The sequence below is a fragment of the Stegostoma tigrinum genome, chromosome 25, assembly GCF_030684315.1.
Source record: "Stegostoma tigrinum isolate sSteTig4 chromosome 25, sSteTig4.hap1, whole genome shotgun sequence".
Classification (NCBI taxonomy): domain Eukaryota; kingdom Metazoa; phylum Chordata; class Chondrichthyes; order Orectolobiformes; family Stegostomatidae; genus Stegostoma; species Stegostoma tigrinum.
This window is the reverse complement of record NC_081378.1, coordinates 46,286,067-46,308,114: the sequence shown is the minus strand read 5'-3', so window position 1 is coordinate 46,308,114 and position 22,048 is coordinate 46,286,067. Positions and strand designations below refer to the sequence as shown.

Sequence of the window (22,048 nt, the reverse complement as noted above, 5' to 3'; positions counted from 1 at the left end):
AATATGATGTAGAATTTACAGAACAGAGAAGGCCACTCAACATGGTGGGTTTATGCTCCACCTGAACCTCTTCTACCTCTCCTCATCCAAGACCTTTAAAGGTTTCTACTGTATTCTGCTTCTATTCCTTTTGCCTTTGTGTACTTGTTTAGTTTTCCTTGAAATGCATGCATGTTATTCATCTTAACCATTCCCTGTCTTTGTGGGTTTTCCTTGAAATGCATGCATGTTATTCATCTTAACCATTCCCTGTCTTTGTGGGTTACATAGACAAACCACTCTGAGTATTTCATATTGGAATTATTAATGACTGCCTGTCAAATAGTCATGGCCAGTATCTTTGAATTCTCAGCCATAACTGGAGACCCCTTTTCATTGTCTATGCTGCTATTGGAGCCATTAAGCTTTCAGTTGCCTCCATCCCAGTTGGCTGCCTGTTGTTTACCAAAGTGTAGTGATGGCACATAACTGCATTGAAACTCATCTAAAAGTTTCTCGACTGCACTGTTTCAATTGGCATGTCTCATTATGGAGTATGATTAGCTGGTGTAGAAGAGACATAAATTATTAATTTTTCCAGCAAGTTGCATTCTCTCACCAGCTGTATTTCATTCTGGGATTCCTTTCTCTCAGAGGACCACTAGTTGGGCTGTTAGAGAATTTTAAGATTATGAATGCATTTGATAGGATACACATAGAGAAAATTGTTTCCACTTAGAGAGGAGAACAGCACTAGGGGCCATAAAACAAGATTGTCACAAGGATGTCGGAGCAAAACTGCATTACCCAGAAAGTATTTGGAATGTACTGCCACAAAAGATTAATAGAGGTGGCTATCAAGGGGACATTTAAATGGAAGTTAGATTAACACCTGAGGAAGAAAAGAATAGATATTGAAAAGGTTCCATGAGAAAAGGCACTTGTGGGGTGGGAATTCACCTGTTGGAGGGAATGGTTTACTTTTGTAGCCATTATCACTACAGAATGACAACATATGTGTATTCATTCCAGCCTATTTCTAAAGCATTTTCTAATGTGCTTTCTTTATGTGTGACAATTTTGAGATTGTGTATGGTGAAACTGGCCTTTTGCATCACTTGCAAAACAATCATTACCCTATTGGCATTATGTTATAGAGATAACAAGGTGTAGAGCTGGATGAACATAGCAGGCCAAGCAGCATCAGAGGAGCAGGAAGGCTGACATTTTGGGCCTTGACTCTTCTTCATTTCTGAAGAAGGTTCTAGGCCCAAAATATTAGCTTTCCTGCTCCTGTGAAGCTGCTTGGCCTGCTGTGTTCATCCAGCTCTGGACCTTGTTATCTCAGATTCTCCAGCATCTGCAGTTCCTACTATCTGAGGCATTATGTTACACACCTGCCTGGTTGGCTTCAGTGTAAAAGAAGATGAGGTGGAGTGTTGAATGGGCTGGGTGGTGAATGAGCTGCTCTTTTGCTTTTGCATGTTGCGTAATTCTGGTGAAGTTCAGTTCCACCAACAGGATGGAATACTCTCACCCTTGAGGAGTTTTACAGCAGAGAGTGTAGTTAGTGAAGTGGCACAGTGGCAGACGGGAACACTGCTATCTTTCTACTTCCACTTCATGGTGGGAAGGCCTGTGGACGGTTTTGATGTACAAAAATGCTAAAAGAAGACATGAATGATGTCTGACTCGAGATTCTTAGTTGGAGACGATTCCCACATTGTGTGGCAAAAGGTTAAAAACAGTAACAAGTGAATTGTGGAAGCTTGATTTTGTTCATTCATTAAAAAGTTACGATCTATTAGCAACAACAAGAACAAGTTGCACTTCTAGCACACTATTAAAACAATACAAAATTAAACTTCATTGTTAAATGTTTGTGATAAATTGTTTTGCATTGTTTAATGTTAGCGTATCACAATTAATCCATTTTAATTTTCTGCAGAAATTTTAAAAAGGTGTTTGCATCTGGTATAGTTTTCAAATGTCCTGAAAATTGCCACAAACCCTTTGGGGATGCTGGTAGAACTCTTGGGTTCTAAGAAATCTCAGTTAAAGAAATACCGAGAGAGAGAGAGAGAGAGAGAGAGAGAGAGAGGATAGAAACAAACTCATACTTATTAGTATCAACATCTTGTGAATTGATGAATCTTAAACAACTATTTTAATCAACAAATTTATATTTTCAACCTATACCTGTTAATGGGAGCTAGCTTGCAACTAGTTAAATTTATACAAGTGTTGTGCTTAGTTTCAGTGTTATGTGCATAGTATTATAGGGATCAGTGCTGGGGTCATAATTATACATACATTAATATCTTGGAGAAGAAAAGTGAATGTACAATCACCAAATTTGAGAATGATGCAGAACTAGGTGAGAGGAGGAGTGGTGAAGGTGACACAAAGAGTCTACTGAGAAAAATATACAGGTTAATATATATACAGGACAGCACGGTGGCTCAGTGGTTAGCACTGCTCCCTCACAGCACCAGAGACCTGGGTTTGATTCCAGCCTCAGGTGACTGCCTGCGTGCAGTTTGCACATTCTCTCCATGTCTGTGTGGGTTTCATCTGGGTACACAGGTTTCCTCCCACAGTCCAAAGATGTAGAGGTTAAGTGGATTGGCCATACTAAATTGCTCATAGTGTCAGGGATATGTAGTTTAGGTGGGTTATAGGGAAATGGGTCTGGGTGGGATGTTCTGTGTGTTGGTGTGGACTTGTTGGGCCAAAGGACCTGTCTCACACTAGTAGGGACTCTTAAAAAAAATTTGTAAAACATTCCAAATTTTTTCAGATTTTCCTTGTTCAAAATGTAATAAAGATAGGATGAGTTTTAAAAAAGGCTCACATTCAGCAATGAAAAGATGTAAACCAAAACTCAGATGTGGCTAATCAAAGGAACACTGGACTGTATTCTCCACTTGTGGTAAACATGAGGGAGCAGGAAAAAAAAGTAATTCTACCCTGACTTTTTCACTCATAAGGTCTCAGGTCTGTCTGTGCATAAGGTTGTCTCTCGTAGATTTAAGAGTCTCCTTCATTCTTAAGCTGTGAAGAACAGGAACTTGCATTAAGTCTTATTTTGTTGGATTTTGGTACCTGCATTAAAAATGGAGCATTAAGATTGAGATCCGCTACGTTGCATGCATACAGAAAAAAAAAAAGCTACTGTGTAATTATAGTGATATTTTACAATTTTTTTCAGCTTTAACTTGGATCCAGAGTGCAAGTGCACTGATGACAGACTCTGGGAGGCATTGGAAATAGCTCAACTAAAGAACATGGTCAAATCGCTGCCGGGAGGGTTAAGTACGTCTGTGCAACTGCATAAAACGCTTCATAAGACACCGGAATTAAAAATATCAAGGATGAGGTTTGATGTTTTAATGCTGATTCTCACAAGTACAGACCCCTGGCATTTGTTCAGTTTATTTTACCCAGAACCTCATAAATCAGCTGATAGTAGTATTCCTGTTGCTCATTGACGAATGTCTCTTGCTGTTAAACAACAAAATATGATCACAAAAATAGTTTGGTGAGGTAGGTTTCTGCTTTGCTTTTCCATATATTTTTGTAGCACACAAACTCTTGTTTGGCACTGCCCCAACCGTAGATCTCTGCTTCACTAACTGTGGTAGTTAAGGATTACCAGATCAGCTATGATCTCATTGAATGGTGGAGAAAACTTGATGGGCTGAATGGCCTAATTCTGCTCCGACACCTTATGATCTTGTGGTACTTCATTCAGACCTTTCAGTATCATAGTCATAGAGGTGTACAGCATCAAAACAGATTCTTCACTCCAACACATCCAAGCCAACCAGATATTCTTAAATAAATTTAGTCCCATTTGCCAGCATTTGGCCCATATCCCTCTAAACCCTTCCTATAAATATACCCATCCAGATGCCTTTTAAATGTTGTAATTGTACCAGCCTCCACCATTTCCTCTGGCAGCTCATTCGATACACTTACTATCCCCTGCATGAAAAAAAAGTTGCTCCCTTTGAAATCTTTCCTCTCTCACCTTAAACCCATGCCCTCTAGTTTTGGACTCCCCCACCCCAGGGAAAAGACCCATGTCTGTATACCATTTCCGTAACCTTCATGATCTTATAAATCTCTATAAGGTCACCCCTCAGCCTCCTACACTCAAGGGAAAATAGTCCCAGTCTGTTCAGCCTCTTCCTATAGTTCAAATCTTGGCAACTTACTTGTACATCTTTTATGAGCCCTTTCAAGTTTCACAACATCCTTCCTGTAGCAACGAGACCAGAAATGCAAGCAATATTCCAAAAGGGGCCTAACCAATGTCCTGTACAGCTGTAACATGATCTCCCAACTCCTTTACACGATGCACTGACCAATAAAGGCAAGCATACCAAATGCCTTCTTCACTGAAGTGTCTACCTGTGACTCCACTTTCATGGAACTGGGAACCTGCATTCCAAGGTCTCTTTGTTCAGCCACAAGTCCTGCCCTAAATGTGCCTTTCCAAATTGCAACACCTCAGACAAGGTAAAGACTTAATATTCAAAGAAACTAACAAGTAATATCAATGATATGTCCAATGAAATTTTAGTCAGGGTTTTTTTAGAATTCTTTCCTGGTGTCAGGGGAATTGTTGGTTCAGACAGCATTTATTACCAATCCCTAATTCCCCTGGAGAAGGTGGTGGTAAGCTGCCTTCTTGAACCTTTGCACTCCATGTAATCGAACTGAGTCAGAATTTTGACCCAGTGACACTGAAGGAACAGTTTGATAGCTCCAAGACTGAATGGTGTCTGGCTTGGAGAAGAACTTAGTCTCCTTCTCTCATTTGCTCTCATAAGCTTTACAGATGAAACTTAAAATGAATAACAAAAATTATAATGGAAATCAATTTCATTCATACATAAGTTAGCAACAACATCAAGAACTTGCATTTATGTAGCACCTTTACTGCAATAAATAGGTTCCAAAGATGCTTTACTTGAGCACTACCAGATGTAATCGGCTCACAACCAAAGGAGTGTGGCATTTGGACAGTTGAAGATGTAAGTGTCTTAAAGGTAGAGAATTGTGAAGAGGCAAAGAAATTTAGGCAAGGAATTTCAAACCAATTGTGTGCATTGTGCTAATAAAACTCTAGACAGAAAGTAACAAGAATCTGGACAATGAGTTTTCAATAAATATATGCCTTTAGCACAAAACTGCCCTTAATTCTCTTAATTGACGGCTACAGTCAGCTCAGACTGCCCAGTGCTGTGAGGTGTCCTGAGGTCTTCAGTGACAAGGTTAAAAGTATCTGTTACCATCTCCCTGGAGAAACTCAGTCTCCTTCGGCACTGGGTCTCCGACATCTCCAGGTTGCTCCATCAGCGCATTAGATCTTGTGTTGAGGGGTTGACTTTCGTTGTTCCCCTTCACTGCTGTGCTGAAAATATGATCATCAGGACCCATTAGAGCTTTTGTTTGTGGATGTGTGGTTACTGTATAAGGATTTGCAGTAACACCTTGTCTTTCTCTGGCAGCTTGGTATTTTTGACAAACACCCCACTCCCCAACGTCTTTGTAACCGTGTTGGACTTCAAATGTTCAACCCTTAAACTTCACATGGTTTAGTGACAGTTGGAAAAATGACAAAATTCTGAAATAGAGGACATTTTTTTCTGAATTTGGGTTATTCTCAGTTTTATTCTGCATAATGCAGTGTTAAACTTGACCTGAGCATTGCTTCATTCTGATATTGAGCAATTGGCATGGATTATATTCCACTTCTGAACATTAACAGCAACATCTTGTCCTTGCATATAAAAACAAGCAATTTAACGGATTGCCTGGACCTGGACTTGAGTCTAGGTTATGACACTTCAGTGCAATGCCAAAGGGGTGCTGCACAGTTGAGATTTTCCCTTTTTAGATTACATGTTAATTGAGGTCCGATCTTCGCTTGTTCAAGTGAACACAGAATATCCATTAGGCAAAGCAATGGCATTATCCCAGTGCATAGCTTGTCTGATGCATCTGCCCACATGCCAGTGCTGACATTTCAACAGCAAGTCATTTTGGACATTTTTTTTGAAGCCATAAAGTCAGCTGTATGAATGCAAGTTCTTTCTTACTACCAGACACCTTACAAATGATAGTAAATTACTGACACAGTTCATCATTTGGATACTGATGACTAGTGAAAGGCCAACCATGGATCACTGTGTTGCAAAGTCTGAGCAACTTTATCTTTAGTTTTAACACGTAAATCCAGGTCCCTTGTTATTTGTGCAGATGCCATGGTAACTGAAGGTGGAGAGAACTTCAGCGTTGGGCAGAGACAGCTCTTCAGTTTAGCCAGAGCATTTGTACGGAAGAGCAGCATTCTGATCATGGATGAGGCCACAGCATCTATTGACATGGCTACAGTAAGTCAGGATAGACCAGCATTTTACCTTCACATAAAACATAACTTTCTCAATTGTTAGTAGCCAAAACGTCAGCCTTCCTGTTCTTCTGATGCTGCTTGGCCTGCTGTGTTCATCCAGCTCTACACCTTGTTTATTAATTGTTAAATGTCTACAAATTATTTTCTTTCTTGTACATTCCCAAATACTTAAAAGAAAACAAAAAATTAAGATCAGAATCTTTTAAAATACCCTGCTCTTCTTAGATTTATCATGTCTTTTAAATGTCAGATTGTACATCCATTACATGGAGCATTCCTTGCAAAGAAAGAGAGGCAACATCTCTTAACTAGTGCAAGAACTAAACCAAGAAATCATGCTATGGTTGAGCAGTTTTCATGGTGTAAACCAATCCACAAAGCTAGGAACTAAACATTCAGGGGTGTATAACTTGTCAAAAGGATATAAGTAGTATGGTGGCTCAGTGGTTAGCACTGTTGCCTCATAGCAGGCGGAGTGCTGGTTCGATTCCACTATCCAGTGACTGTGTGTGTGGAGTTTGCTCATTCTACCCTTGTCTGTGTGGATTTCCTCAAGGTGCTCCAGTTTCTTCCCATAGTTCAAAGATGTGCAAGTTAGGTTTATTAGCCATGAGAAATGCAGGGTTACAGAGATAGGTTGGGGGTTATCGGAGTGGGATGCCCTTTTGGAGGGTCAATGTGGACTCAATGGGCTGAATGCCTTGGTTCCACACTGTAGGGATTCTGAGAGGCAGGTGAACAAAAGGTAGTTCAGTAGCTTTGTTAGTACAAGATATAATATGTATATTACCAAGAAATGATCTCGGATTGCAAGGTATATATCCACGTGTGTCGAGGTAAGAAATAGCAAGGGGAAGATGACACCGTGAAAGTAGTCCAAAGGCCTCCTAACAGTAGCTATGTTATAGCCCAGTGAATAAATCAGGAGAAAGTGATAGAATGTAGTGCATTTTTGACATTAAACATGAGTGCCATTAATCCTCACATAGATTGGGGAAAATCAAAGTCACAACAAAGATTTTGTAAATTGACAAATTCATGGAATGGATTTGGGACAGTTTCCCAAAACAATAGATTATAGATCCTACCAGGAATGGGGTTATTTTGGATCCGGTAATGTCTCATGAGGGAGGTCTAATAATGGAGCTCAGAGTCACAGATCCTTAATGGAATAGTGATCATTACTTGAGACTGAGAAAAAAAGGTTGGAAACAACAGTGCTGAACTTAAACAAGGGTATTCACAAAGTAATGATGGCAGAGACAGGAACAGAATGGGTAAGAGTTTAACTGAAAAGACATATGATGAAAAATGATAGACATTTAAGAAAGTAGTTCATAATCCACCCAGGATATATATCAACAAGGAAAAAACGTTCTAGAAAGTGGTTAAACCAACCAAGGAAGTTAAGCATCATGTCCGATTGAAAGAAAGACCATATAATGTGGCAAAGAATAGTGGTAGACCAGAGGATTAAAAGAGTTTTAAAAACCAACAAATATTGACCAAACAAAAAGCAAGGAGGGAGAAAATAAACTAAGAGTAAACTAGCAAGTAATAAAGAAAAGCATCGTGAGTGCCTCTTTAAACATATGAAAAAGTTTCAGGGGCCACAGTGAGTATGGGTCCCTGAAGTAATGAGACTGGACAAGTATTCCATGAATGCTTGCATCAGTCTGCATGGTCTGAAACACTAACAGCATTTCAAAAATACTAAATAATCAAAGGGCAAAAGTAGCATAGAGTGGAGTGGAAATAAAAAAAAATAACTAGCACTAGAGAAAAAAATGCGAGGGAAAGTAATGGGACTAAAGGCTGACGAGTTCCCTAGACTTGATGGTTGAATCCTAAAATATTAAAGGAAGCAGCCATAAAAATAAAGGATGCACTGGTAGTAATCTTTGAGGAATCCTTAGATCCTATGTCTTAATATGGTTTACTAAGGACCACTGGCCTAGAATGGAGGTTTTATGGCGCAGTTTACCATGCTTCCCTGTCATTAGAAATTCTTGGTTTGAGTCCCAAGCCAGGACTTTTTGGCTGCAGAAAGCAAGTTGTGCTACAGCCAAACCTGTTGATATTTAGCCTGTAAATCCTTCAATCTGCCAGATAGTAGGTGGTAACAGTGACAGAATCTCCTGGTAAGCCGTCCTGCCAAAGGCAGTGGCAGTTCACTGCAGTGTTTTATCCATACCCATGGGACAAGTCCATAAACCTGACCCTTGGAAATGAGGATGGGAGAGAAAACGGGCATACAGACTGGGTCAAAATGGATTTGAAGGTTTATTTCTCATATTAGACCTAGTCCAGAGCACTCCCTGAAATTGCAATCACAGAGAGTCTAACCATGAACAGGATGCTACTTGAGTGATCCTATGCAGCCAGAAAATTGGTGTTCCTTAAAATGAGATCTGTGCAATATCATAGTGAAGCCATTTTTGAGGATACATTTCCATACCAATTCTTTCTAACTTCTGTCTTCCAGGAGAGCATTTTGCAGAAAGTAGTAATGACAGCTTTTGCTAATTGCACTGTGGTGACAATTGCAGTAAGTTTAACTTTATGTATTTGTACTATTATGCTTTATATACAAAGATCATGTGTATTTTTGAAGGAGTGACTATTGTCAATTTCTGAACATGTGAAGTTTTATCCTTTAGCATTGCACTACATTGGTTTGTCTTTATAGTTTTTTTAATTGTCTTATTTAAAGGCGATCTCTTGTAAATTAGGGCTTCATCTTCAACCAATAATCCAGATTATCACAGCACTTTTTAAAAATATTTATAATGACAGGATATAAATTGGGAAATGTCTGCCTCATATTGTACTACTGTAACTTTTACTGAAATTGCTAAAAAAAAATTAGATCAAATGGGAACTTTTCATGGGAAGCACCTTTTCTCAATGACATCAGATTTAGCAAGAGAGATGTCATCTCAAAACAGTAGGGCAAAAAAATATAACTTTCATCTTCAACTTTGTCCACAGGGAGAGTATGGCATGATTTCATGTCTTTTGAAGACTGCTAAGCTTCAAGCATGGAAAGCTTTATATCAGTAGTGCAAATGTAAATTATCCTTAAGATTGTCAGATAGAGTAAGTCAGAGAAAGCACTGATTGTAGCACCATACATTTTGTTGGTGTGTAACAGTGAGTTAGGTGACAACAAGTCACTAGCCTATCTTTCCTCTGCTGTATTGACTTTAACAAAAATAAGCATCAGGAGACATTCTGCAATCACCCATTTTGCACTATTGCAAATTAAGATTTAACCTGGTGAGAGAAAAAAAAACAAAATGGTGAATAATATAATTAAATAAGTCACTTGAATAAACATGGCAGTTATTATCATAAGTTCAGTGGAATAGAGGCAGACTATTAAAACTGAGAGTTGGAAAACTGCACTCTTTGTGAGGTAGCCAATATTAAATAGCATGCTGGATTAATTCAGTCTATCAGTCAGTCCATACCTGTGAAGGAATACTCCCTTGAGGCAGATAGTGTCCTTTGATTTTTCATGACCATATTTTAGCTTATGTTTACTGCTGCTTTAAGTTTCTGCCATATTTTGACAAACTTCCATTTATTATTCTACTCACATGATAATTCCTCTCTCTGTTTCTTTCCTTCACCATCTCCATCATTCACCTGTTGTTTTTCTCTGCTGTTTCTACTTTCAGCATCGTGAGACTTCCATTCTGGATACAGACCTAGTGTTAGTCTTTTGTGAGGGTATCTTAGTGGAGTGTGATACTTCCTCACAGTTGCTTTCCCAGGAGGAGAGCACCTTTGCCTCTCTGGTGACATTCAACAAGTAGAGGAGTCCAGTGTACACTACTGGCACAGAGTCCAGCTCTTGGGTTGGTAGACTTGATGAATACTGACATCAGCTGTGCACACCAGCAATTTTGAGCTTCTTTGTCTTTCAGCTAGAACCTTCACACAATCACGCAAGCTTACTGTGTCTTGAGTACCAAAGTTGACGTGGTGATGTTGCAAAGCTTTTGTACTTTGAGACCTGTGCCGCTTTTGTCATTCAAGAACTTGGGTAATGTCTTATCGCAGAAAAAATAGAGCTTTGACTTTCATTTGTTCATCACAACCTAACTTGATCATAACAAAATGAGCTGTTAACTGCTAAACTTGAAGCGTCCTCGAATTTTTTTTCAGATATTTACTGCCACTATGTTCACATCTGGTATTTGACATTCTGATAATGTTAAGTATAATAATCAGCTTCGATTTTTATTAGAAGACCATGTTGAAAGGTATATAGTAGCTCTGGAAGCTCATCACAGGCACAAACAGTGGTAATTGGAGTTTCTTTTGTTCCTCAGTAAATCAGCTCTTAAGCTTATTGATTGATAGGTCTTCAATTTTTTATGTTCCTTCCACGTTTGCTGATTGTAAAATGTGATTTCTGTAAGCAAACACTATTTAACTGATTAAACAGCTTTCACATTGACGCATTGACATGGCTGGGCCCACATTCACAAGGGTTTTATCCCTCGAAACAGACAGAGGAGTCTTCTCCTCTGGGTGCTAAGTGTATTTAAAAAAATGGATTTCAATATAGAAGGTGAGCAGTTAGAGAAAATAGACTAGAAAGTTTGTTTCCTAAACTAACTTGTGCTTTATTGTCAGCTTACAAAGGAGAGTCAAAGGCTGTAAAAGTTCAGACAGTGTTCAGCTTTCAGTTTAAATAATATTATGCAGCTCCATCTGAAGGAAGTGGCAATTGACCAGACTTCCGGTTAGAATGAGGATTTACTATTTCACGTAGACCTTACGGTTACAAAAGTAATTTTTTTCACTGAATCAGGTAGCTCTGACCCAGTCGAATTCTTGCTAGCATCTCTAATTTAATGAGATTTCTGCTAGCAACCTAAATTAGACACTTTCAAACAGCCAGCTCTGACATGACCCAACTCTCATTAGTATCCCATTAACCCAAATGAACTTACTGCTGGATATCAGCTGGTTTAAGCTGGAGAAGATAGACCTACCTGACAAATGATACTGAGAGTGCCAGATTTTTTGAATGTATTTTTTTAAAAATTCATACGCAAATTGACTGAACAAACAGCCAGTAAGGTCAAGCCATCTACGTTATTCTCTACTGCCTGGTATATACGATAGACACTGTAAATGCTTCCTTGGTCCATTCCAATCAGGTCCAGGTCAAATGTTGACCAGATAATGTAGGTACATGCCAGATTAGCTGCATTGGAAGTGTAAAAATAACAGTGTTACACACACAATGGGAAAGGTGGCCTTGTGGTTTTAGTACAGGATTCATTACTGGGTTGATAACTGCACTGTAGCACACTGTAATTGCATTCAGTGAACCTGTGACTGAGAAATAGAAGCAAAACGTAAATGCTGTTGGAATATCATTCAAACCCAACTGCTTTGCTCAGGGAAGGGAAAAGGACCTTGTTTGAAATACCCATGTGATCTATCCATGCTTGACTATTAATCCCTCAGGGATGCATAACAAATGCTGCCTTGCCAGAATTGGACAAAACTAGCTAAAGTAACATTTGGGCACTCACCATTCTGATTGGCAGACATTAAGTATAGCCAGAAGTATATTTCACCAAAGTGGGAGCAGCTTGATGGACTAACCTCCTCCTGTTCCTGTGTTCCCAAAATGAAATTCAAGTTAGCCAATTTTGCTGGTCAACACTTTTTGGAGCAGATACGCCTTTGAACAAGCATGTTGAGAAACCACAAGGTAACTCCCAGAAATACTGAACTTCTGAAAAGGGAAGGTGGGGGGGGGGGTGGTGTGAAATGCAATTTGCTCACAAATAAGCCCTGCCTAATAAGATAAACAAGTAAATTAAGCTTTATCACTTAGCATTTTGTAATTTTCTACTGACTTTTGTGTATATGGGCCAAGGTATTCCTGCACGAACGAGGTGTGAAACTAACATCAAATACAGAATAAATGTATTTGGGGGCTAATTTTCTCAATGCTGCAAGTGGCTCTCAGCCTCTCTGCACAAAGGTGCTTACCCTCAAATTGTGGATGTACTTAAGTTTCAGATGTACAGTTAGTATAGGGCCATTGTTTTCCAATATATATGTTCATGCCGAGTAAGAATCCTTGCCAGAAGAGCACATTGAGAAAGTTGTCCCTCACACAGGTAAATTTTCTGTGTGAATTTGAAGCATTTCAGGACATGGTGTGCTCTCTATGTAGTGCTAAGTGTGGGCATGCTGCAATATCTAAGCTTAACTGTTTTATGATAAGATTTATAAATCTGAGATTGGCGTAAGACATAGAAACCTGAACTTTGTTGTCCCTTTTAACTCACAGCTACTGTTGGTTGGATGATCTTGATTAAGTATTTCAATGCATTTAATCTCCAGGTAAGTCGGGTACAGTTCACCAACAAGCTACTTGAAAGACAGAACAGGTTTGACAGACGGACAGGCAGAATGAGCCACTCGTACTCCTAGGTGTTCCTTTTTTTAAATGGATAAGGGTGGTAACCTTATGTAAATAATGGTCCAGATTTTGTGATAGCAGCAATAGAGAAACTATCGGCTCTCATTGTCATTATGCCTCGGAAACTGATAGCAACTTCTGAAGTCTGCATTTGCACAGCTAAACATAGAAATCCAAAGGTTTCTGTCACTGGTTTTACATTTCAATTTACATTTTGCCATAGGGTGCACTGTTGAAGTACCTACAGACTGCAATATAGTAGAAATCTCTGAACTGATGAAAACCTGGCCTTTCTAGGCAATTAGTATCACTGTAAAAAACCCTTGAAAATGTTGCATCTTGTTAAATGAGATGAGGTCGAATTTTAAACAGACTACCAACTTCATAAATACAGTTGAACAGCCTCACTGAACTTCTAAGCCTTAATTTTATATATGCGGGATGTTAATTTTCTTTGTGATACAAAAATTCACAGATTTTAAAAATTTATTTCAGGAAGTTTTTTTAGACTTCCTCATTCTCAATTCCATGATAATGTCACACTTCTTTATCTTACTCTTTTAAAAATGCAATTAAAATTGAGAATATTCAGTGTATTCCAATTCCTTTTGCTGATTGTAAGGATATGATTGGCTGCATACCGTTTTTGTGACATCACTGCTCCTAGGTGCCTGTAGATTCCATTTACTTGGCACCAGATTCAAAATAATGTCAGGAAAATGGAAATCCATTAAATCTTTCAGGACAACTTTATTTGAGGTGCGTAGTGTGTGCTGTCTCTTTATCACCGACTATGATGATCGAATTTTGACCAGTTCACTGAACTTGGGCCATGTCCTAAACCGCACCCCCAGCTACCTACTAACCTCATCCCACCTCCTTGACCTGTCCGTCTTCCCTGGACTGACCTATCCCCTCCCTACCTCCCCACCTACACCCTCTCCACCTATCTTCTTTACTCTCCATCTTCGGTCCGCCTCCCCCTCTCTCCCTATTTATTCCAGTTCCCTCTCCCCATCCCCCTCTCTGATGAAGGGTCTAGGCCCGAAACGTCAGCTTTTGTGCTCCTGAGATGCTGCTTGGCCTGCTGTGTTCATCCAGCCTCACATTTTATTATCCTAAATTGCTGTTTGTTTTTCCCTCATTTTTCTGCAGCATCGTGTACACACAATACTAACTGCTGACCTAGTTATCGTGATGAAACGGGGAAACATTCTTGAATATGACAAACCTGAAAGTCTCCTGGCCCACGAAGGTGGCATCTTTGCATCTTTTGTTAAGGCTGATATGTAAATCTTCCAGAGATCTCACTTTGCAAGTTAATGTTTTTTCTCTTTCTCTGCACCACAATTTTGTATTTTTTTAATATAAAGTTTACAAGTCTTCCTTAAAACAGAATATGTTTTCTGCACTGTCTCTAAAAGGAAAGTTGCCACTGTCTTGTTAAAGATCATCTCCCACAAGATGTCACACCTCATTTTAAAGACAGCCTTTTAATTCTAGAGCTTTCACATTTAATAACTTTTAAACAAGTGCAAGCTTAAGCAAGTTACAGGACACACAGCAAAATTGAGGGCAGTTCCACTGTTCATGAACAACGGATTTGTACAAATTTTTCAGAAGTGCACAGTGAAATGCAGCAATGATTAGGAAATATTTCAGCACAGTAATAGAATGGTTTTGATAGTGACAGCTGAGGTTAATGTGACTTTAAACTCATGCCTCGTTACTTATTTTGGATGACATTTTCAAATACTCACTTATCAGTTAATAATATAATGTTACTGAAACGTGGGTAAGATTGTAAATTGCAGATGCATGTTGGAAGGGGGAAGTTGTCTGTCCGTGTTTAAAATGAAACACTGGACAGTAGCTACAGATTGGGAGAATTAAACCTGGCTGAATTCTAGCCACATAAGTACAAGTCACAACAATAACACCTAGCACCCACATGGAATCCTTGTTTTAAGAAATATAAAAGGTGATGATCGGAAATAGGAACAGAAGAGGTGTTACTACAATTACAAAGACTTCATAATCCACTCTTCAACATTTAGAAATAGATAATCAAAAATTACTAGAATGTGTACACATGTGTGTACAGACCAAAGAAGATGGAGGATTCATTTGAAACATCACCTGGGATGCCTAATAAGTCTACTTGAAGTAGCTTTAATGTAGTGCTGAACATATACAATATCTGGACACGAGACATGGGAAATGAAAACAAAAAACGTTGGGAATTCTCAATGAGTCAGCCAGCTTCTGTTGAGAGAGGAACAGAGTTAATCAGAGTTTCAGCTCCACGTCCTTTCATCAGAACACGAAACAACGTATATTTTCCACCAACAATGCCGTTTTGAAGTCCAACGATAGTGATCGTAAGTCCCAGCACTTACAGTAAGTTGCCTCACTCCACATCGTACATTTTTGTTTCAGCCCTTATCGTGCCCCAACTGAGTAGACCCCTAACTTCGCACCACCTCTAGATCCTGCCATTTCTAGTTTTCTACAGCAACTGTTCTACCTGGAACCAGAAGAATGTGTTGAGAGTTGTGGACGTAGCCTACTCCATCACACAAGTCAACCTTCAATCCATGGACTTTGTATACACTTCTCACTGCATCAGAAAGGTAGCCACCATCAACAAAGATCCCTCCCACTCTGGTTATGATCCCTTCCAACTTCTTCCATCAGGCAGAAGGTACAAAAGCGTAAGCACACTCAACAGATTCAAGAACAGCTTTTTCCATGCTGTTTTTAGACTTCTGAATGGAGCTGTCAAATTTCAAATCTAATATTGGTGGTGTTTTTTGTGCACCTTCTTTGCAGCCATAATTATGTATTCCTCACTCTGTTCTATTACCCTTTGATCTTCATATGATATGATCTGCCTGTACTGCATGCAAAACAAAACTTTTCACTGTGCCTAGAAACGTGACAACACAAATAAAATAAAATCTCACACGTCAATGCTGTATTGCTATATGTACCCTAATAATTCAATAACCTTTACCGAATCCAACTTCCAAAATTATGAAAGAACGGGTGCAGGAACAACATTGGAAGGCTAGCTAGGTTTTTGTTTCCCAGGGCTGTATTTCTGAAAGTATTTTCTAATATTTGTAAGCTAACCTGCACAAAAGAATCAATGTTTTTTTGGAAGTTACAGAATAAATGGTATTGAAGCATTAACGTTATCTAAATTTATAAGTCACATAGGATAAGAACATTAAAATAAGACACAGACAAAAAGTTGTAAAACAAACAGTAATAGTATTTTTTTTGATAACAAAGTGTGGGGCTGGATGAACACAGCAGGCCAAGCAGCATCTCAGGAGCACAAAAGCTGACATTTCGGGCCTAGACCCTTCATCAGAGAGGGGGATGGGGAGAGGGTTCTGAAATATATAGGGAAGAGGTGGACCGAAGATGGATAGAGGAGAAGATACGTGGGGAGGTAGGGAGGGGATAGGTCAGTCCGGGGAGGACGGACAGGTCAAGGGGGTGCAATGAGGTTAGTAGGTAGGAACAGGAGGTGCAGCTTGAGGTAGGAGGACGGGATACATGAGAGGAAGAACACAACGGCATCCTCTACATTGGGGAAACCAAGCGGGGGCTTGGGGACTGCTTTGCAGAAGTATACTGTATCCGCTGTACCTGTTGTGGCTTCCTCTCCATTGGGGAAACCACGCGGAGGCTTAGGGACCGCTTTGCAGAACATCTACGCTCAGTTTGCAATAAACAACTGCACCTCCCAGTCGCGAGCCATTTTAACTCCCCATCCCATTCCTTAGATAACATGTCCATTCTGGGCCTCCTGCAGTGCCATAATGATGCGACTTGAAGGTTGCAGGCACAGCAACTCATATTCTGCTTGGGAACCCTGCAGCCCAATGGTATCAATGTGGATTTCACAAGCTTCAAATTCTCCCCGCGCCCCCCCCCCCCCCCCCACTGCATTGCCAAAACCAGCCCAGGTCGTCCCCGCCTCCCTAACCTGTTCTTCCTCTCACCTATCCCCTCATCCCATCTCAAGCTGCACCTCCATTTCCTACCTATTAACCTCATCCCACCCCCTTGACCTGTCCATCCTTCACGGACTGACATATCCCCTCCCTACCTCCCCACCTATACTCTCCTCTCCATGTACCTTCTCTTCTATCCATCTTCGGTCCACCTCTCCCTCTCTCCCTATTTATTTCAGAACCCTCTCCCCATTCCCCTTTTCTGATGAAGGGTCTAGGCCCAAAATGTCAGCATTTGTGCTCCTAAGATGCTACTTGGCCTGCTGTGTTCATCCAGCTCCACACTGTGTTATCTCGGATTCTCCAGCATCTGCAGTTCTCATTATCTCTGATCACAATAATATTTTTTAATGGGTATGAATTGCCTGTACTGCACACAGAACAAAACTATGTGTAACAGTAATAAATAAAACCAGATCTCTCACATGTCAATGCAGTAATACTATGTGTACCCTAATAAGTCACACAGGACAACTGTATTAAAATAAGACACATAGATAAGAAGTTGTAAAGCAAACAGTAATGGGAATATACATAACTTCTTGCATGCATTGAAATTTACTGCATGCAACATATTTAAGTGATAATGTGTTCCATAAAAATATTCCAACCAATGATGTCAGTAGATTTTACTAACTCAGTATCTTGATTCTATTGTTTGGCTATTCATTTATTTGCCATTTGTGCAATGCTAAAACCTTTCCAACATTTAAAAAGTGCTTTTTAGACTTCTTGAGAGCTGTATCTGGTGCTATACATATTCAAATTCTTTCTTGCTTGCACAACAGACAATCTTTTTCTGTATCTTCTAGGTGCTAGCACACAAGTGGAAAATACTTCTTTCACGATTTTTAAAAATATAATTCATAAAGACTGTAAATCATAGAATCCCTACAGTGTGGAAGCAGGCCATTTGGCCCATTCAGTACAAACCGACTCTTTGAAGTGCATCCTACTCACACTCACCCTGTAACACTGCATTTTCTATGGCTAATCCTCCTAACCCACTCACTCCTGGACACTATGGGCAATTTAGGATGGCGAATCCACATAACCTGCACATCTTTGGATTGTGGGAAGAAATCGGAGCAAACACACGCAGGCACAGGAAGAATGTGCAAAAAGTCCACACAGACAGTCACCCGAGGCTGGAATCAAACCCAGGTCCCTGACGCTGTGAAACAGCAGTGCTAACCACTGAGACACCGTGCCACTAATACAAGTATAAAAGACTGATTTATATAAAATATTTAACCATGAGTACAGTGCATTGCGTTATTACCAGCAACTAAGAAATGACACAGGATCTTTATTTCCTGTAAGATGGTATATGTTTTTTTAAAAGATTTTAATTGTCCTGTTGAGCATCTTCGCAGAAATCCTTAGACCCACCAAATGAAACATAAAACGGTGATGAAACTGTTACATAAAACTGACTAACATGTCTTCTATTTACACTTCAGTTATACTAAAATGATGACAAACTTCCATTTCATGTCTGAGTTGTTTTCAATTTGAAAATTGATTATTATTTGAAAGTAAAATCCAATCTCTGTATACTAAAAGGAGTTTTTGAAATCCATGATGTACACCAAACTTAACCAACCCATATGCAATGCTAGAATGAAGTAGCACTGACCACTTTAACACTGAGCAACACCATCCACTTTTGCAGTATTGTAAATAGATATCCAAGATTCAGTGTTTGTTTGGAATGCAGAACAACAATTGTATGCCACAGTCACTTTTACATTTTCTATTTAATAAAATGCAAATTATGCTTATTCTTGCTGTGTGATCTGTTCAATTTAAATGATAGCCAGAAACAAGTGGGAGCTCCATTACTGAATCTGGGTAACTGAGAAAATTAGGTAGTTACAAACTCTGACACTTCTTCTTCCTCACCACTGTTAGTGATTGTGTCTACACACAATGGGTGACACAAGACATAACGTGCCTGATTTCCAGGGGGTCATTCAATTGATGTGGGGTAAAGCTGTAAAAGGTAATTTATTAACTTGCATTAGGTAGTGCTTGCAGGAATCTGAAACCTCCCAACAAAGTTCATAGGGCCAGAAAAGTGGTTGCAGGTCTCAGTCCAGAAATGCAGAAGCGAGCATTGCTTCTGTACAGAAATGGTTGCAGTGTTATCACATCCTGCAATAAAGCTGAAATAACAAGAGAGATTGTTGCCTGCTGCATTCAAGATCACTGCTGTCCTTAGGTTCTTTGACTGCAGTTCACTCACTGATATCTGGAATAGGCAGGGGAGGGTATTATGAGGAAAAGTGTGGCAGTAAGGTCTGTGTCAACTGGAATTCAGAATGAATAAAACAAAAATTCTCTTATTGTAACATATAAGATTCTGATGGGATTTGACAGGGTAGATGCTAAATGGATATTTCTCTTCTGCAAGAGACTGGAACTATTAAAAATAACAGATCTCTCATTTTTGAAGGCGATTACTTTTTTTTAATGTTGTGAGAGTTGCATGCCTTTCAGAATTCTTTATCAGAGTGCAGTGAAGGTTGGGTTCTTGAATAATTTTAAGACAGAAGTAGGAAGATTCTTCAGTCAAAGTATATCAGGATAGACAGGAAAATTGAGTTGAAGTCACAATCTGATGAGCCATGGAATGGTACAGCAGGCTTGACAGTCTGAAATGGCCTAGTCCTGTTCCTAAATTGCATGTTAGCACATGCCTTCCAGGTTACACTTTTTAGGGCGGCATGGTGGCTTAGCAGTGAGCACCACTGCCTCACAGTACCAGGGACCCAGGTTCAATTCTACCCTCCAGCGACTGTCTGTGTGAAGTCTGCACATTCTCCCCATGTCTGCATGGGTTTCCTCCGGATGTTCTGCTTTCCTCCCACAGTGCAAAGATGTGCAGGTTAGGCGGATTGGCCATGCTAAATTGCCCGTGGTGTTCAGGGAAGTGTAGGTTGGGTGCGATGCCCTGAGGGTCAGTGTGGATTTGTTGGGTCAAAGGGCCTGTCCCTGCACTGTAGGGATTCTATGAATCTATGACACTGAATATCGTTAACATTAGTGAATCTTCAGTTGATGATCGCATTAAGCAGGTGATTAATACTCTGCAGAAGGAAAATATGTCACTTTGTGCATAACTAGAGCAGAAATATAGGACCTGGGGGTTCACACTGTTTACAGAACTCTCCAGTAAATCCACAGACTCATTGATTGTACTTACATTCCTCAACATGGATCTCTTCACACACCACTGTATACATGAACCACAAAGATGCCAACCCATTGATCTACAACTAACACCAGCAGTGTACTATGCCGACTCATTCATGTTATGGCCCTCCTCTATCATTTCATTCTTTTCTCTGCAAAGTGAATAAGATTTTTGATTAAGGTAAGTGTTATCTAACTCCCTACACACATTTTGCTCATGGCTTCTCTCAATGATTTACACTTGGCAGATCCACAGTCTAACTGGAACGCTGAAGCAATTCTCACGCCCACACAAAACTGGTGACTTCCTGTAACACGACTCTCAAAAACTTCCAGCATTATTGTGGTTGGTTGTATGAGCTCCGTTGCATTTTCACCACTATATATGGACAAAATTATCTGGCTATATGCAATCGAAAAACCAGGCAGTAATTTAATTGGCACCTTCAGAACCTCACGAATAACACTCTCCATGGGTGATAAGTACAAAAACAAGCGGAAGTGTAAATTTGTCCAATTTTAAATAAAGCTTCGATTCATAAGAATGCAGCAGTTACGGAATATATTTCATTGGGCCATAAATACTCTCAGAACTCCTCCCATCCAGTTGTTTCCCTGCCACTTGCACTGAAGTTACCACAGGTGTAACTGTAGAAGCTTCCTGGCAAATGCCATGATGGTTCCTCATTTATCTTCACCCTGATGTTAAGCCAGACTTTGTTTGCTGATTGCAAAAGAGATTTCATAAACAAAAACTGTTTAAATATTAATTTCGTTTTTAAGATTGTTTAAACTTGAACTCATGAACTCCTGACTGGGGACTTTTAGTCTTTCATCAGTTACTGTTACAGATATTGGTGGTGTAGTGGTAATCTCATTGGATGAGCCATTCAGTATACCCCAGAATCTAAATTCAATATTCTTGGAATGTAAAGACTAATTATTAGTGATGCGATCTTGAGACCACTGGATTGTCCCAAAAGGTAGGAGCAAATTACTGCAGATTATGGAATCTTTACTGAAAACAAAAATGATGGTGGAGATCACAATGAGTCATCCATGGAGAGAGAGCAAGCTAACGTTTCCAGTCTAGATGACTCTTTGTCAGAGCTGAAATGAAGTGTGGAGGGTCAGCATTTATGCAGTTGTTGTGGGGGGTGTCAACGGTGAGTTGGAGAGCATTGGTGGAGAAAAGATGTTGATAGTTCAGGTTAAGTTATAGGAATGTGAGAATGGCAGAACAATGCTGTAACTAACTGTAGGGCTTGAAAGAGAAGATAGTTCCATGAGGGTCAAGGAGGGGAGAGAGGACATGGTGACAGAAATGTAACAGGTAAAGCTAGGAGGGAAGGAATGGGAGTTGGTTCACAATTTGAAAGTGTTGAACTCAATATTAAGTTCAGAAGGCTGTAAAGTACCTAGTGTGAACGTGAAATGTGGTTCCTCCAGTTTTCACCGTGATTCCCTGGAGCTCTGCAGCATACCGAAGACAGACAAGTGGGCACGTAAGCAGGACACTGTGTTAAAATGACCAGCTACAGGAAAGTCAGAGTCATGCTTATGCACAGTCTGGTGGCGTTCTGCAAAGTGGTCACCCAAGCTGCATTTGGTTTCTCCAATGAACAGGAGGCCACATTGGGTACAGCAGATGCAACAGACCAGATTGGAGGAGGTGCAGGTGAAATGCTGCTTCACCTGGAGAAATTGTCTCGGCTCTTGGATGGTGAGCAGGAACGAGGTGAATGGGCGGGTGTTGCACCTTCTGCGGTCACATGTGAAGGTGCTGTGGAAAGGGGCAGGCATGGTGTTGGTGGTCTAGGAATGGCATAGGGTGTCTTGGAGGGAACAGTCCCTGTGAAACAGACAGAGGGAGTGAGGGGAAGATGTGTTTGGTGGTGGCATTCTGCTGGAGTTGTCTGAAATGGCAGAGAATGATACTATGAATGCAGAAGCTGGTGG

At 40.0% G+C, this 22,048-nt stretch overlaps 1 protein-coding gene across 5 annotated transcripts in view; it reads left to right on the top strand.

Annotated features, from left to right (window-relative positions):
- abcc9 (ATP-binding cassette, sub-family C (CFTR/MRP), member 9) overlaps nt 1–16,168 on the top strand; it is a 189,636-nt gene extending 173,468 nt beyond the window's left edge. For 4 of the 5 annotated variants that reach the window (XM_048554004.2, XM_048554006.2, XM_048554003.2 and 1 more), the window contains 4 exons: nt 3,191–3,294; nt 6,250–6,383; nt 8,889–8,951; nt 14,019–16,168. In XM_048554004.2, coding sequence (XP_048409961.1) covers nt 3,191–3,294; nt 6,250–6,383; nt 8,889–8,951; nt 14,019–14,156 — 439 coding nt within the window. In that variant the 3' untranslated portion in view covers nt 14,157–16,168. Of the gene's footprint in view, nt 1–3,190; nt 3,295–6,249; nt 6,384–8,888; nt 8,952–10,086; nt 10,267–14,018 lie in introns of all 5 variants that reach the window. The other variant, XM_048554002.2, reaches the window with a different exon arrangement.
- Nucleotides 16,169–22,048: the final 5,880 nt, after the last annotated feature.